This window comes from Gekko japonicus, unplaced genomic scaffold (genome assembly GCF_001447785.1).
Source record: "Gekko japonicus isolate JY-2015 unplaced genomic scaffold, Gekko_japonicus_V1.1 scaffold617, whole genome shotgun sequence".
NCBI lineage: Eukaryota > Metazoa > Chordata > Lepidosauria > Squamata > Gekkonidae > Gekko > Gekko japonicus.
The window spans coordinates 877,526-891,432 of record NW_015171522.1 but is presented as its reverse complement, the minus strand read 5'-3'; the positions used below and the strand labels follow the sequence as shown (position 1 = coordinate 891,432).

General features: G+C 52.5%; 1 protein-coding gene across 1 annotated transcript in view; it reads left to right on the top strand.

Annotated features, from left to right (window-relative positions):
- The window catches only part of LOC107117362 (dynamin-1-like protein), a 33,413-nt gene that overhangs the window by 11,233 nt on the left and 8,273 nt on the right, over positions 1-13,907 (top strand). The window contains exons 7-15 of the mRNA XM_015419462.1: positions 64-226; positions 3,549-3,669; positions 5,571-5,702; positions 8,765-8,971; positions 9,946-10,066; positions 11,450-11,605; positions 13,408-13,497; positions 13,606-13,704; positions 13,815-13,894. Coding sequence (XP_015274948.1) covers positions 64-226; positions 3,549-3,669; positions 5,571-5,702; positions 8,765-8,971; positions 9,946-10,066; positions 11,450-11,605; positions 13,408-13,497; positions 13,606-13,704; positions 13,815-13,894 — 1,169 coding nt within the window. The remainder of the gene's footprint in view (positions 1-63; positions 227-3,548; positions 3,670-5,570; positions 5,703-8,764; positions 8,972-9,945; positions 10,067-11,449; positions 11,606-13,407; positions 13,498-13,605; positions 13,705-13,814; positions 13,895-13,907) is intronic.

Here is a 13,907-nt window from a genome sequence, read left to right as displayed (position 1 = left end):
CCCCCCCCCGGTGGGCCTTTCCCCATGGCACCTGGTGCTTCCAAGCTTTGCTTTGTCTCGCAGGTTCCCGTGGGGGACCAGCCCCCTGACATTGAGGTCCAGGTCCGGGATATGATCCTTTCCTATATTTCCAACCCCAACTGCCTGATCCTGGCGGTGACCGCTGCCAACACCGACATGACCACCTCCGAAGCGCTCAAGCTGGCCCGAGACGTGGATCCTGATGGTATGGCGTGTTGTTTGCTTGGGCGTGCTGTGGTGTGATCCTAGGGCAATGTCAGTGTTTTTGGCATGGGAGAGCCTTTTCTGTTTAGAATAGGCACCCCCCCACCCACACTCATCCCTTCCTAGGTCTATCTAGCAGACAGAAACTCCCTCAAGGCTCTTGGCTCACAGAGCATACAATTTCCATTTAGGAATTATCCTTTTTGATACGCGCTCAAGAGCACACAAGCTAGCACCCTGAACAGATACAGAGTCTTTCCTTTACAGGATAAAACAGGCAAGAGGTCGGGGTCTAAAATTTCTAAGAGAGTTCATCAGTTCTGTTCCCAAACATAATTCTCTCTACATTCCACATTCCTAGAAGGGAGAAAAGAACGACGACTGGGAGCCAGTTTGGTGTAGTGGTTAAGTCTGCAGACTCTAATCTGGTTTGATTCCCCACTTCTCCACTTGCAGCTGCTGGATGACCTTGGGCAAGCCATGGTTCTGTCAGAGCTGTTCTCTCAGGAGCAGTCCTCGAAAGTGCTCTCTCAGCTCCACCTACTTCACAGGGTGTCTGTTGTGCGGAGGGGAAGGGAGAGGAGTTTGTCAGCCGCTCTGAGACTCTGAGTGAAGGGTGGGGTATATATCCAATCTCCTCCTCATCATCATCCTCATCATCATCATCATCATCCTCTTCCCTGACAGGTAGCATTGTACCAACCCTTGAGCGAGATAATGTTGCTTGGAGAACAGAGGTCAAAAGAACAGGTTTACAGTGTGTGTGTGTGTGTGTTATGAAGGAATATAACACTTTAAAAATCTAGCAAGGCAACATAGGCTCGTAATTTAAAGACCATTATAAGACATGTAACATTCGAGAGAGAGAGAGAGAGGGGTGGTGCGATGGAGCTGGGGCCGGGGTCCTGTGGGCCTCTCTGAGCCTGTGGGCACCTTTGGAATTCCGACCCAGCGTGGTGGCTGCCACAGGAGACCGAGCAAGTCACCAAACGGCTGCCACAGCTTACCATCAGTCACACAGTGAAGAAAACGATGCTGCAGTGGCAGCTGCTGCCAAAGCAGATGTTTTTTAAAAATCTGCACAGCCAATCAAATTGGCCAGTCAGAAGCCCTGCTGGGCAAAAGCCCCGCCCACTTTCTAAAAACACTTGGTGGCAGTGTTCCCTCTCAGCTGAGTTAGTGTGAGCTAGCTCACAGTTTTTTAGCCTCCGGTCATGCATTTTTTGTCTCCGCTCAGGAAGGAGGGCTCCAAAGCAAACTCATTTATGCAGCAGCCAAATGGCTCGCTCACAACTTTCATGCCAGTAGCTCACAAAGTAGAATTTTTGCTCACAAGACTCCACAGCTTAGAGGGAGCATTGCTTGGTGGGCACCAGGAAACGTGTCGGTGGGCGCCATGGCGGAGACCCCTGATCCAGGGCATCTTCATTAGGAAAAGGAAGCCTGGTGTAGCAGTTGGAATGGAGTGGTGCTGAACAGGTGTGCAGGTGGACAGGATGGAGCGGGTGCAGAGGAGAGCGATGAGGATGATCGGGGGCCTGGAGACCAAGCCCTGTGAGGAAAGGCTGAGGGACTTGGGAACGTTCAGTCTGGAGAAGAGGAGGTTGAGGGGGGACAGGATTTCTTGAAAGGTCTGAAGGGCTGTCATTTAGAGGAGACGCAGGGAGCTGTTCCTGTTGGCAGCAGAGGAGAGGACTCGCAATATAATGGGTTTAAATTACAAGCGGGAAGGTACCGGCTGGATCTTCGGGAAAACTTTTTTTACAGTAAGAGTTGTGCGACAGCAGAACCAGCTGCTTGGGGAAGTGGTGGGCTCCCCCTCACTGGCAGTGGCTGGACAAACACATGTCAGGGAGGCTCTAGGCCAGCGTTGGCCAAACGTTCTTAACATAAGTGCCATACAGAATAGACATGAGACGTTTAAGAGCCGCAAGACATGAACAAATATCACACACACGTTTCTATTGAAAAATATGCCAGTTTGCCTTTTATTAACATTATAAATAAATGAGACTGCCAAAAATAAAAACAAAAGGGGTAAAAACAGATGTTGATAATGATACTTGTTTGTTCGATGATATTTATTTGTTTGCTAATGATATTTATTTGTCAGAGAGAGAGAGGGGGGGGAGGGGTGGAAAGAAAGAATGAAAGAGGTGGAAAGAAAGAATAAAAGAGGTGGAAAGAAAGAGAAAGAGAGAGAAAGAAAGAAAGCAAATAGATGGGGGAGGGAGGGGGAGGAAGGAAAGGAAGAGAGAGAGAGAAACAGAGAAAGCAAATAGATGGGGGAGGGAGGGGGGAGGAAGGAAAGGAAGAGAGAGAGAGAAACAGAGAAAGCAAATAGATGGGGGAGGGAGGGGGGAGGAAGGAAAGGAAGAGAGAGAGAGAAACAGAGAAAGCAAATAGATGGGGGAGGGAGGGGGGAGGAAGGAAAGGAAGAGAGAGAGAGAAACAGAGAAAGCAAATAGATGGGGGAGGGAGGGGGGAGGAAGGAAAGGAAGAGAGAGAGAGAAACAGAGAAAGCAAATAGATGGGGGAGGGAGGGGGGAGGAAGGAAAGGAAGAGAGAGAGAGAAACAGAGAAAGCAAATAGATGGGGGAGGGAGGGGGGAGGAAGGAAAGGAAGAGAGAGAGAGAAACAGAGAAAGCAAATAGATGGGGGAGGGAGGGGGGAGGAAGGAAAGGAAGAGAGAGAGAGAAACAGAGAAAGCAAATAGATGGGGGAGGGAGGGGGGAGGAAGGAAAGGAAGAGAGAGAGAGAAACAGAGAAAGCAAATAGATGGGGGAGGGAGGGGGGAGGAAGGAAAGGAAGAGAGAGAGAGAAACAGAGAAAGCAAATAGATGGGGGAGGGAGGGGGGAGGAAGGAAAGGAAGAGAGAGAGAGAAACAGAGAAAGCAAATAGATGGGGGAGGGAGGGGGGGAGGAAGGAAAGGAAGAGAGAGAGAGAAACAGAGAAAGCAAATAGATGGGGAGCCTGCTGGGAACCGCACAATATGTGTGAAAGGGCCACAGGTTGTCCACCCCTGCTCGAGGCTGATCCTGCATCGAGCAGGGGGGTTGGACTAGGTGGCCTGTACGGCCCCTTCCAAACTCTATGTGATCCTAGGATTCTGTGGTCTTGGTCCAAGAACTGCAGGGGAATATTGACGGGAACGATGGGCGTGGATGCCTGTGGAATGTGTAGGGATGAGCTGGAAGGAGCCTGCAGGCCGTGTGGCGGGGGGGCAGGGGAGAGGCGTCAAGGGGGTGCAGCCCGGGTCTCCCCATCTGCCAGCTGGCCCCGCTGCCTGGAATGGGGGAAGAGCGGCTGTTGTCCTCCGCAGGGCGGAGAACGCTGGCCGTCATCACCAAGCTGGACCTGATGGACGCGGGAACGGACGCCATGGACATGCTGATGGGCCGTGTCATTCCCGTGAAGCTGGGCATCATCGGGGTGGTCAACAGGTTGGTGCTGGGTGAGAGGGGAGGAGGGTGCTGGCATCAGGCTGGGGGGCAGTCTGCGGAAAGAGGCCAGCCCCATTACTGCAGAACGTCTGTGGAGGCGGGAGTGTCTCGGTGGCCCTCCTCTGTACTTCTTCCAGCTCTGCAGGGTCCTTGCTAAGATACGGTGGCCAGAATACTGCGTCTAGTTCTGGTCCCCTTATCTCAAAAAAGGACATTGCAGAGCTGGGAAAAGGACAGAGGAGGGTAGCCAAGACGATGAGGGGGGTTGGAGCCCCTTCCCTAGGAGGAAAGGCCAAAAAGTCTGGGATTTTTCAGTTTAGAAAAGAAGTGACCAACGCTCCCTCTAAGCTGTGGAGCAAAAATCCTACTTTGTGAGCTGCTGGCATTCAAGCTGTGAGCGAGCAGTTTGGCCGCTGCATCAGTTAGTTTGCTCTGGAGCCCTCCTTCCTGAGCTAAGGCAAAAATGTGTGAGCCGGAGGCTAAAAAACTGTGAGCTGGCTCACACTGACTCCGCTTAGAGGGAACACTGGAGGCGACTGAGGGGGGGACATGACCGAGGTTTATAAAATTAGGCACGGGGTGGAGAGAGTTGACCAAGAGAACTTTTTCTCCCTCTCCCGAAAGACTAGAATCGGAGAGCATCCGATGGGCAGTAGGTTCTGGATGGACAGAGGGAAATACTACTTTACATAGGGAGTGATTAGGATGTGGGATTTGCGGCCAGAGGATGTAGCGACGGCCTCAGGAATGAACAGATTTAAAGGGAGATTAGAAAGATTTGTAGACGACAAGTCTATAAATGGCTGCTTGCTATGGTTACTGAGGGGAACCTCCACATTCAGAGACACTAATCTGAATCCGAAAGGCAGGGGGCAACATCTGTGGAAGGCCTTTGCCTCTGTGCCCTGTTGTTGGCCCTCCAGAGGAATTGGTTGGCCACTGTGTGAGGCAGCATGCTAGATGAACCACTGGTCTGATCTAGCAGGACTATTCTGATGTTCTTATGAAGGCCTCGGCCTCTGTGCCCTGTTGCTGGCCCTCCAGGGGGACTGGCTGGCCCCTGTGTGAGACGGGAGGCTGGACTAGATGGACCCTCCCTGGTCTGATCCAGCAGGCCTCTTCTGAGGTTCTTATCAGGGGAAGGCCTCGGCCTCTCTGCCCTGTTGCTGGCCCTCCAGGGGGACTGGCTGGCCCCTGTGTGAGACGGGAGGCTGGACTAGATGGACCCTCCCTGGTCTGATCCAGCAGGCCTCTTCTGAGGTTCTTATCAGGGGAAGGCCTCGGCCTCTCTGCCCTGTTGCTGGCCCTCCAGGGGGACTGGCTGGCCCCTGTGTGAGACGGGAGGCTGGACTAGATGGACCCTCCCTGGTCTGATCCAGCAGGCCTCTTCTGAGGTTCTTATCAGGGGAAGGCCTCGGCCTCTCTGCCCTGTTGCTGGCCCTCCAGGGGGACTGGCTGGCCCCTGTGTGAGACGGGAGGCTGGACTAGATGGACCCTCCCTGGTCTGATCCAGCAGGCCTCTTCTGAGGTTCTTATCAGGGGAAGGCCTCGGCCTCTCTGCCCTGTTGCTGGCCCTCCAGGGGGACTGGCTGGCCCCTGTGTGAGACGGGAGGCTGGACTAGATGGACCCTCCCTGGTCTGATCCAGCAGGCCTCTTCTGAGGTTCTTATCAGGGGAAGGCCTCGGCCTCTCTGCCCTGTTGCTGGCCCTCCAGGGGGACTGGCTGGCCCCTGTGTGAGACGGGAGGCTGGACTAGATGGACCCTCCCTGGTCTGATCCAGCAGGGCTCTTCTGAGGTTCTTAGAGAGTGGTGGAGTTGCAGAGCGGTGGGGGCAGATAGACTCTCTACGAGGTGTCAGTGCCCTTGTCTCTCCTGACCCCTCCGAAATTTCCTCCCCCAGGAGCCAACACGACATCAACAGCAGCAAGAGCATCAGCGAGTCCTTGCGAGACGAACAGGGTTTCCTGCAGAAGAGGTACCCGTCGCTCGCCAACCGGAACGGGACACGGTACCTGGCCAAGACCCTGAACAGGTGAGAGAGAAACTACACTAGGAAAAGGCCCTTCATAATTTACAGAAAGGTTCTGGATTTGGGGAGAGGGGGAGATTCGAAAGGGGTCCCAGCGTCTCTGGGGCAGGCCAAGTCTCTGTATTGATTATTTGTTGATTTTCTCCCCAGCGGGGACCCAGGATGGCTTAGGTAATTCTTCTCTCCTCTGTTTTCTCCTCACAACAACCCTGTATGGTAGGCTAGGCTGGGAGGGCGTGACTGGTCTAAGATTGCCCAGCAAGCTTCCGTAGCAGAGTGGGGATTCGAACCCGGGTGTCCCAGATCCTAGCCGCTCGCTTGGGTCCTTTGCTCTGAAAGGGAATCTTCAATATTTGCGCTCACCCCCTGAAAACGTGATCAGCTGCTTTCTGAAAAACCAACCTGACAGTATTGGTATAGAAGAGAAGAGATTGGATTCATACCCCGCCCTTCACTACCCAAAAGAGTCTCAGAGCGGCTTACAAACTCCTTTCCCTTCCCCTCCCCACAACAGACACCCTGTGAGGCAGGTGGGGCTGAGAGAGCTCTCCCGAGGACTGCTCTTGAGAGAACAGCTCTGAGAGAACTTTTGACCGACCCAAGGTCACACCAGCAGCTGCACGTGGAGGAGTGGGGAATCAAAGCTGTTGTGGGGAGGGGAAGGGAAAGGCATTTGTAAGCTGCTCTGAGATTCCCTTGGATAGTGAAGGGCAGGATATAAATCCAATCTCTTCTTCCTCTTCCTTCAGTCACATAGTGAAAATCCTTGCATTGTGGTGGCGGTGGCGGCTGCCAAAGCAACATTTTTGCAAATCTGCACAGCCAATCGGCAGCCCTGCTAGGCAAAAGCCTCTCCTGGCTGTGCCCACTCACTAAAAAGTGGTCTTTAACCCAAGTGGCACAATGGGTTATTCTTGGCTCGCCATCTGTCTTTTGATCTGGACGTTTACAGCTCTATTTAATGTATTTATTTATGGGATTTATACCCTGCCCTTCCCACCGAGGCAGGCTCAGGGCGGCTGACATCATTATTTTTTTTAAAAAAACAGAACAAATTCATACAAACAATTCTAAAGTGCTGTACGTAGATTTTTTGCCAGAGGATTCACACAAAGAGCTTTAGAACGTTGGTGTCGTGGTTAAGTGTGCGGACTCTAATCTGGGAGAACCGGGTTTGATTCCCCACTCCTCCACTTGCACCTGCTGGATGACCTTGGGTCAGTCACAAACTCTGGCACAGCTGTCCTTGAAAAAGAGCAGTTTGTGTCAGAGTTCTCTCAGCCCCACCCGCCTCACAGGGTGTCTTTTGTGGGGGGGAGAAGGGAAAGGAGTTTGTAAGCCACTCTGCGACTCCCTTGGGTAGTGAAGGGCGGGGTATAAATCCAATCTCTTCTTCTTCTTCTTCTTCTTTTACCTCACAGGGTGTCTGTTGTGGGGGGGAGAAGGGAAAGGAGTTTGTAAGCCGCTCTGAGACTCCTTTGGGTAGTGAAGGGCGGAGCATAAATCCAATCTCTTCTTCTTCTTCTTCTTTTACCTCACAGGGTGTCTGTTGTGGGGGGGAGAAGGGAAAGGAGTTTGTAAGCCACTCTGAGACTCCCTTGGGTAGTGAAGGGCGGGGTATACATCCAATCTCTTCTTCTTCTTCTATTTATGTCGTGACCCACCCTGAGCCTCCTTTGGCGGAGAGGGCGGGGTATAAATTGAACAGATAAATAAAGTGAAAACCTGAGGCAGGCACTAGGAATGGTGTGGGCAGGCACTACGGTGCCCACGGGCTCCTCGTTGGGGACGCCTGGTCTGTTGTGTCTGGTGGCCTGTCTCTGAGGTATTGAACAGCGGAAGAACTTTCTCCGTCCTACTCTCTGGGATTCTCTGGAGCAATCAGGAGTGTGTGTGTGTGTGTGTGTTGTCCGTGTAAAACGTGCACCCGACTGTCAGGTGGTGCTTCACCCCCACACGTGAGCTGGACCTCCCACCACTGTTCCCTCTAAGCTGAGTTAATGTGAGCCAGCTCACAGTTTTTTTAGCCTCCGGCTCACACATTTTTGTCTTAGCTCAGGAAGGGACGGCTCCAGAGGAAACTGATCTGTGCAGCAGCCAAATCGCTCGCTCACAACTTTAATGCCAGTAGCTCACAAAGTAGAATCTTTGCTCACAGGACTCCACAGCTTAGAGGGGACATTGCCTCCCACTCGGGGATTTTGTTGGAGTAAAACAGGAGAGAGAGGTAGAGAAAGAGGTACTTTTCTCCCTTTCTCACAATACAAGAACTCGTGGGCACTCCATGAAACTGCTGAGCGGTCGGGTTAGAACGGATAAAAGGAAGTCCTTCTTCACCCAAAGAGTGATTAACACTTGGAATTCACTGCCATGGGAAGGTGGTGGCAGCTACAAGGGTGGACGGCTTCAAAAGGGAATTAGATAAGCATATGGAGCAGAGGTCCATCCGTGGCTACTAGCCACAAGGTACAGATAGGGGCTCTGGGGCAAGTGATGCTCTGTCTTCTTGGTGCTTGGGGGGGGTCAACAGTGGAAGGCCTTCTAATGTCCTGGCCCCAGTGGTGGACCTCCTGATGGCACCTGGTATTTCTGGCCACTGTGTGACACAGAGTGTTGGATTGGATGGGCCTTTGGCGTCTCTTATGTTCTTATGACCTCCCACCACTGTTCCCTCTAAGCTGAGTTAATGTGAGCCAGCTCACAGTTTTTTAGCCTCCAGCTCACACATAGTTGCTTTAGCTCAGAAAGGGATGGCTCCAGAGCAAACTGATTCATGCAGCAGCCAAATCGCTCGCTCACAACTTTAATGCCAGTACCTCACAAAGTAGAATCTTTGCCCACAGGACTCCACAGCTTAGAGGGAACATTGCGGCTCCCACTCTGGGATTTTGTGAGAATAATAAAACAGGATGGATAACTCCCACGTGTAGCCTCTTTAAGGGAGCAGCTGGTGGGAAAGGAGCCTGCGTGTCGCCCTGCAGTCCTCTTCTGCGCTCTCCCAAGGTCTCTGCTCTGGGGAGGGGGCCTTGCGGAGGCCCTGATCCGGGTCGCTTCTGCCCCCCCAGGCTGCTGATGCACCACATCCGGGACTGCCTGCCCGAGCTGAAGACTCGGGTGAACGTGCTGACGGCCCAGTACCAGTCCGTCCTGCAGAGCTACGGGCAGCCCATCGAGGACAAGAACGCCACCTTGCTGCAGATCATCACGAAGTTCGCCACCGAGTACTGCAACACCATCGAGGGCACAGCCCGCAACATCGAGACCTCCGAGCTGTGAGCAGCGCCCCCTCCTGGCCGGGAGGAAACGTGGGAGGGGCCGTGGCTCAGTGGCAGAGCCTCCGCTTGGCAGGCAGAAGGTCCCAGGTCCAATCCCCGGCATATCCAGTTAGAAGGATCAGGTAGGAGGCGATGAGAAAGACCTCCTCCTGAGACCCTGGAGAGCTGCTGCCGGTCTGTGTAGACGATACCGAGCTTGATGGACTGATTCAGTAGAAGGCAGCTTTGTGTGTTGGGGAGGGGCCGTGGCTCAGTGGCAGAGCCTCTGCTAGGCATGCAGAAGTTCCCCGGCTCAATCCCTGGCATCTCCAGTTAAAGGTTCTGGCAGTAGGTGATGTGAAAGACCTCTGCGTGAGATCTTGGAGAGCTGCTGCCAGTCTGGGTAGACGATACCAACCTTGATGGACTGATTCAGTATAAGCCAGCTTTGTGTGTTGGGGAGGGGCTGTATCTCAGTGGCAGAGCCTCTGCTTGGCATGCAGAAGGTCCCAGGTTCAATCCCCGGCATTTCCAGTTAAAAAGAATTAGGCAGTAGGTGATGAGAAAGACCTTGACCTGAGACCCTGGCTCAGTGGCAGAACATCTGCTCAGCATGCAGAAGGTCCCAGGTTCAATCCCTAGCATCTCCAGTTAAAAAGACCAGACAGGAGGTGATGTGAAAGACCTCGACCTGAGACCCTGGCTCAGTGGCAGAACATCTGCTCAGCATGCAGAAGGTCCCAGGTTCAATCCCCAGCATCTCCAGTTAAAAAGAACTAGGCAGTAGGTGATGGGAAAGACCTCTCCCTGAGACCCTGGAGAGTAGCTGCCAGCCCGAGTAGGCAATACTGTCTTTGATGGACCAAGGGTCTGATCCAGTCCAAGGCAGTTTTATGTGCTCAACATCATGCTCTGACAAACACGGCCGAGCGCAGGGCAGAGAAGGGGACGTGGGTTCTCTCAGAGGCCGACCACCTGTCCTTCTCTCCTAGGTGTGGGGGCGCACGGATGTGCTACATCTTCCACGAGACCTTCGGCCGTACGCTGGAATCCATCGATCCTCTGGCCGGGCTGACAATGTTGGATATCCTGACGGCCATCCGCAACGCCACGGTAAGCCCCGATCTTGCACCTGGAAGGCAGGGGAGGTGACGTCTGCCTTTGCACCTGTGGAATACCCTGACTCTGTCGTAGGGTTGCCAATCTCCAGGTGGCACCCGGAGGTCTCCTGGAATTGCAGCAGATCTCCGGATGACCTGAGACGCAGTTCCCCTGGAGCAGATGGCTGCTTTGGAGGGTGGACTCTGTGGCGTTGCACCCCACTGAGGTCTCCCCCCTTCTGAGACATAGCCCACCCCAAGCTCCACCCCCCAAATCTCCAGGTATTTCCCAACCCAGAGCTGGCAACCCGATTCTGCTACCCCAGTCAACCGAGGTTATCCAGAGGCGGGGACGCTGCAGAGAGAACCGGTGTCCTGTCAGAGAAAGCTGATATGGTGAAGAGATGGTGCTGTCATCTAGGGAAGGTCCCTGTTTGAGTCTCTTCTTGCCCGTGAACACTCCAGCTGGCAGAAGGCAAGCCAGGTTCTCTCCCCCGGCCGCAACATGAGGATAATGATACTGGCTTGCCGATTCAGGCTGTTGGGAGGATCTGAGTGAGAGACTGCACTGGGGAAGAGCTTTCCCACCAGCACTGTCCTTGCCTCAATAGCCTGGATGGTCACTGTGGAGAGGGGAAAGCAAAAAATATCTCTCGCCTTTTGAGAGGTGGAGTTCCTGGTTCCAGGCACTGGGACAGATCGGGGAGGGGCTGCAGCTCAGTGGCGGAGCATCTGGTTGGCAGGCAGAAGGTCCCAGATTCAATCCCCGGCATCTCCAGTTAAAAGGACCAGGCAGTAGGTGATGGGAAAGACCTCCGCCTGAGACCCTGGAGAGCTGCTGCCAGTCCGAGTAGACGATACTGACCTTGACAGACCAAAGAGGTCTGATTCAGTATGAGGAGGGGCTCACTGAGGAGCTATGGCTCAGAGGTAGAGCATCTGCTTGGCATGCAATGCTCCCTCTAAGCTGTGGAGTCTTGTGAGCAAAAAATTCGACTTTGTGAACTACTGGCATTAAGGTTGTGAGCGAGCGATTTGGCCACTGTGTAAATTAGTTTGCTCTGGAGCCCTCCTTCCTGAGCTAAGACAAAAATGTGTGAGCTGAAGGCTAAAAAACTATCAGCTAGCTCACACTAACTCAGCTCAGAGGGAACACTGTTGGCATGCAGAAGGTCTCAGGCTCAGTCCTTGGCATCTCTAGTTAAAAGGACCAGGCAGTGGGTGATGTGAAAGACCTCAGCCTGAGATCCTAGAGAGCTGCTGCCAGTCTGAGTAGATGGTACTCACCTTGATGGACCAGAGAGGTCTAATTCAGTATAAGGCAGCTTCATGGGTGTTCATACATAGCTCTGTTCTGCTTTGGTACTGATGAGGCCGCTTCCTGCCTCCTCCGCAGGGTCCCCGCCCGGCCCTCTTTGTCCCCGAAGTCTCCTTTGAGCTGCTGGTGAGGAGGCAGATCAAGCGCCTGGAGGAGCCCAGCCTGCGCTGTGTGGAGCTGGTCCACGAGGAGCTGCAGCGCATCATTCAACACTGCTCCACGTACAACACGCAGGTATGGCCCTGTGGGCTCCATGGCTAACCCCCCAATAGAAATGTGACAGTAAGATGCATGAAGAACTCCTGGAGGTGAAAGAGGGCCTGCCTCTTGGGGAGACAAGCAGAGGGCAGGTTTCTGGTGGCCAAAGGTAAGGGCCCTTTCTCTGCCTGGAGCGCTGCAGATTTGGTCTGATTTGTTGTAATGCGGCTTTGCATGCCGTGTAAATAGGGTTGCCGACTCCAGGTTGGGAAATTTGTAGAAATTTGGGGGGTGGAGCCTGGAGACGGTCCATCAAAGAAGATGAAATATAAATAATAAATAACACGAAGTTTAATCATTTTAGCTTCTAGGGAGAGTTCAGGCTTTTGCAATGTAATGGTATTTATAAATACATTGAAATGATTGGCTCTAAGCTCCCCCAAGGGGCTTTTGCCTTTGGCCCTGCAGAGGTCCCCCCTCCCTCCTGTTGCTCTGGAAACCAGAGCAAATAGGAAAGGGGAAGAAAGTGAAGGTAAGTGTATCCCTTTTAAAGTTTAACACACACACACCCGGCAGCTGGTATTCAGCTTAGCCAAATAAAGCCAAATAGAAGCTGAATAGTTTCGGCTTTTGTTCAGGATTCTCTATATTTGGTAGCCAAATCAGACCAGATAATCTGATTTGGCTTAATAAATACCCAAATAATGCTGTTAAGGTATTCGTACAAGGTATTCGTAACACTCTCCTCCAACACCACATTTCAAAGGAATCTCTTTTCGTCCTGTCCGCTTTCCTCATTGTCCAACTTTCACATCCATATATAGTAATGGGGAATATCATAGTATGAATTATCTTCATCTTTGTCTCCTTACGCTTCAGGATCTTTTCTAGCTCCTTCGTGGGTGCCCTTTCTTTCTTTCTTTCTTTTTTTAAAAAATTTTTTATTAAGAGGAAGTATAACATATCAAGAAATATAATAACTGCAAAACAGTATACAACTGTCCTGAAAATCCAATATTACAAACCAACCAGTTAGTCATCAATACAAATTTTTCTTGCTTGCAGTCTCCCTTTTGGTTGACGATTGGGCGAAGAAATAGAAAATCTTTTAACAATTTCATGGAGGTTGGTTCAGAGGGCCGCCCTGTTGGTGTGCAGTTGAACAGCAATATTTGAGACCAACACGTTCTTCAGGGTATGAGCTTTCGAGAGCCAAAGTTCCCTTCATCAGATACACAGGGAGGTCTGTCTTTTAAAAGCTTATACTCCAAAATTTGTGTTAGTCTCGAAGGTGCTCCCGGACTCAACAAAATTTCACTCTGCTCACTGAGAGGTACATGGGTGGATCTTGCCCTGTTTTTAGACTGTATTTAGCTAGAACTTCTGTCATCCATACTAGGGACTGAGTATTAATTTATATTTATTTACAGCATCTATAACCCTGCCTTTCTGCCGGATCAGGGCCACTAAAGCGTCTGAGCTGTTACAGGCCAGATTAACAATAAAATAAGTCTTCCATTTCTTAGAGCCAGTTTGGTGTAGTGGTTAGGAGCGCGGACTCTAATCTGGGAGAACCGGGTTTGATTCCCCACTCCTCCACGTGCAGCTGCTGGTGTGACCTTGGGTCAGTCACAAGTTCTCTCAGAGCTGTTCTCTCAAGAGCAGTCCTCAAAAGAGCTCTCTCAGCCCCACCTACCTCACGGGGTGTCTGTGGTGGGGAGGGGAAGGGAAAGGAGTTTGTAAGCTGCTCTGAGACTCCTATGGGTAGTGAAGGGCGGAATATAAATCAAATTTCTTCTTCTCTTTGCCTCCTTTTCCTTTTCTGTTCTCCCTCTCAGGAGCTGCTCCGCTTCCCCAAACTGCACGAGGCCATCGTGGAGGTGGTGACGGGGGTCCTTCGCCGGAGGCTGCCCATCACCAACGAGATGGTAAGGAAGGCGGGCTTCTCCGCCCCGAGACCCCAAGGGATTGAGCCCCCCTTCCTAGCTCAGGAGGAGGAGCCTGTCCCATCCCCGGCGCTCTCTGCCTCCTCCTAGGTCCACAACCTGGTGGCGATCGAGCTGGCCTACATCAACACCAAGCACCCGGACTTCATCGACACAGCCCTGGTCTCCGCCTCCGTCAGCAGCACCAAGGTCCGCCTGCCCCCTCCCCGTTCATTCGTGTGTGGGGGGGGGAAAAAAGGCTTTCTTCTGGCCCGTGATGTTGGCAGTGCCAACCGGCTTCTTTCATGCCGTTTGCACAGAACGAACCCCTTCCGGATGGCGCCCGACGGTGGAAGAGCGAGAAGGCAGAGGAGGCCGGCACGGAGGATAGATCCAGAGGGTCTTCCCAGATT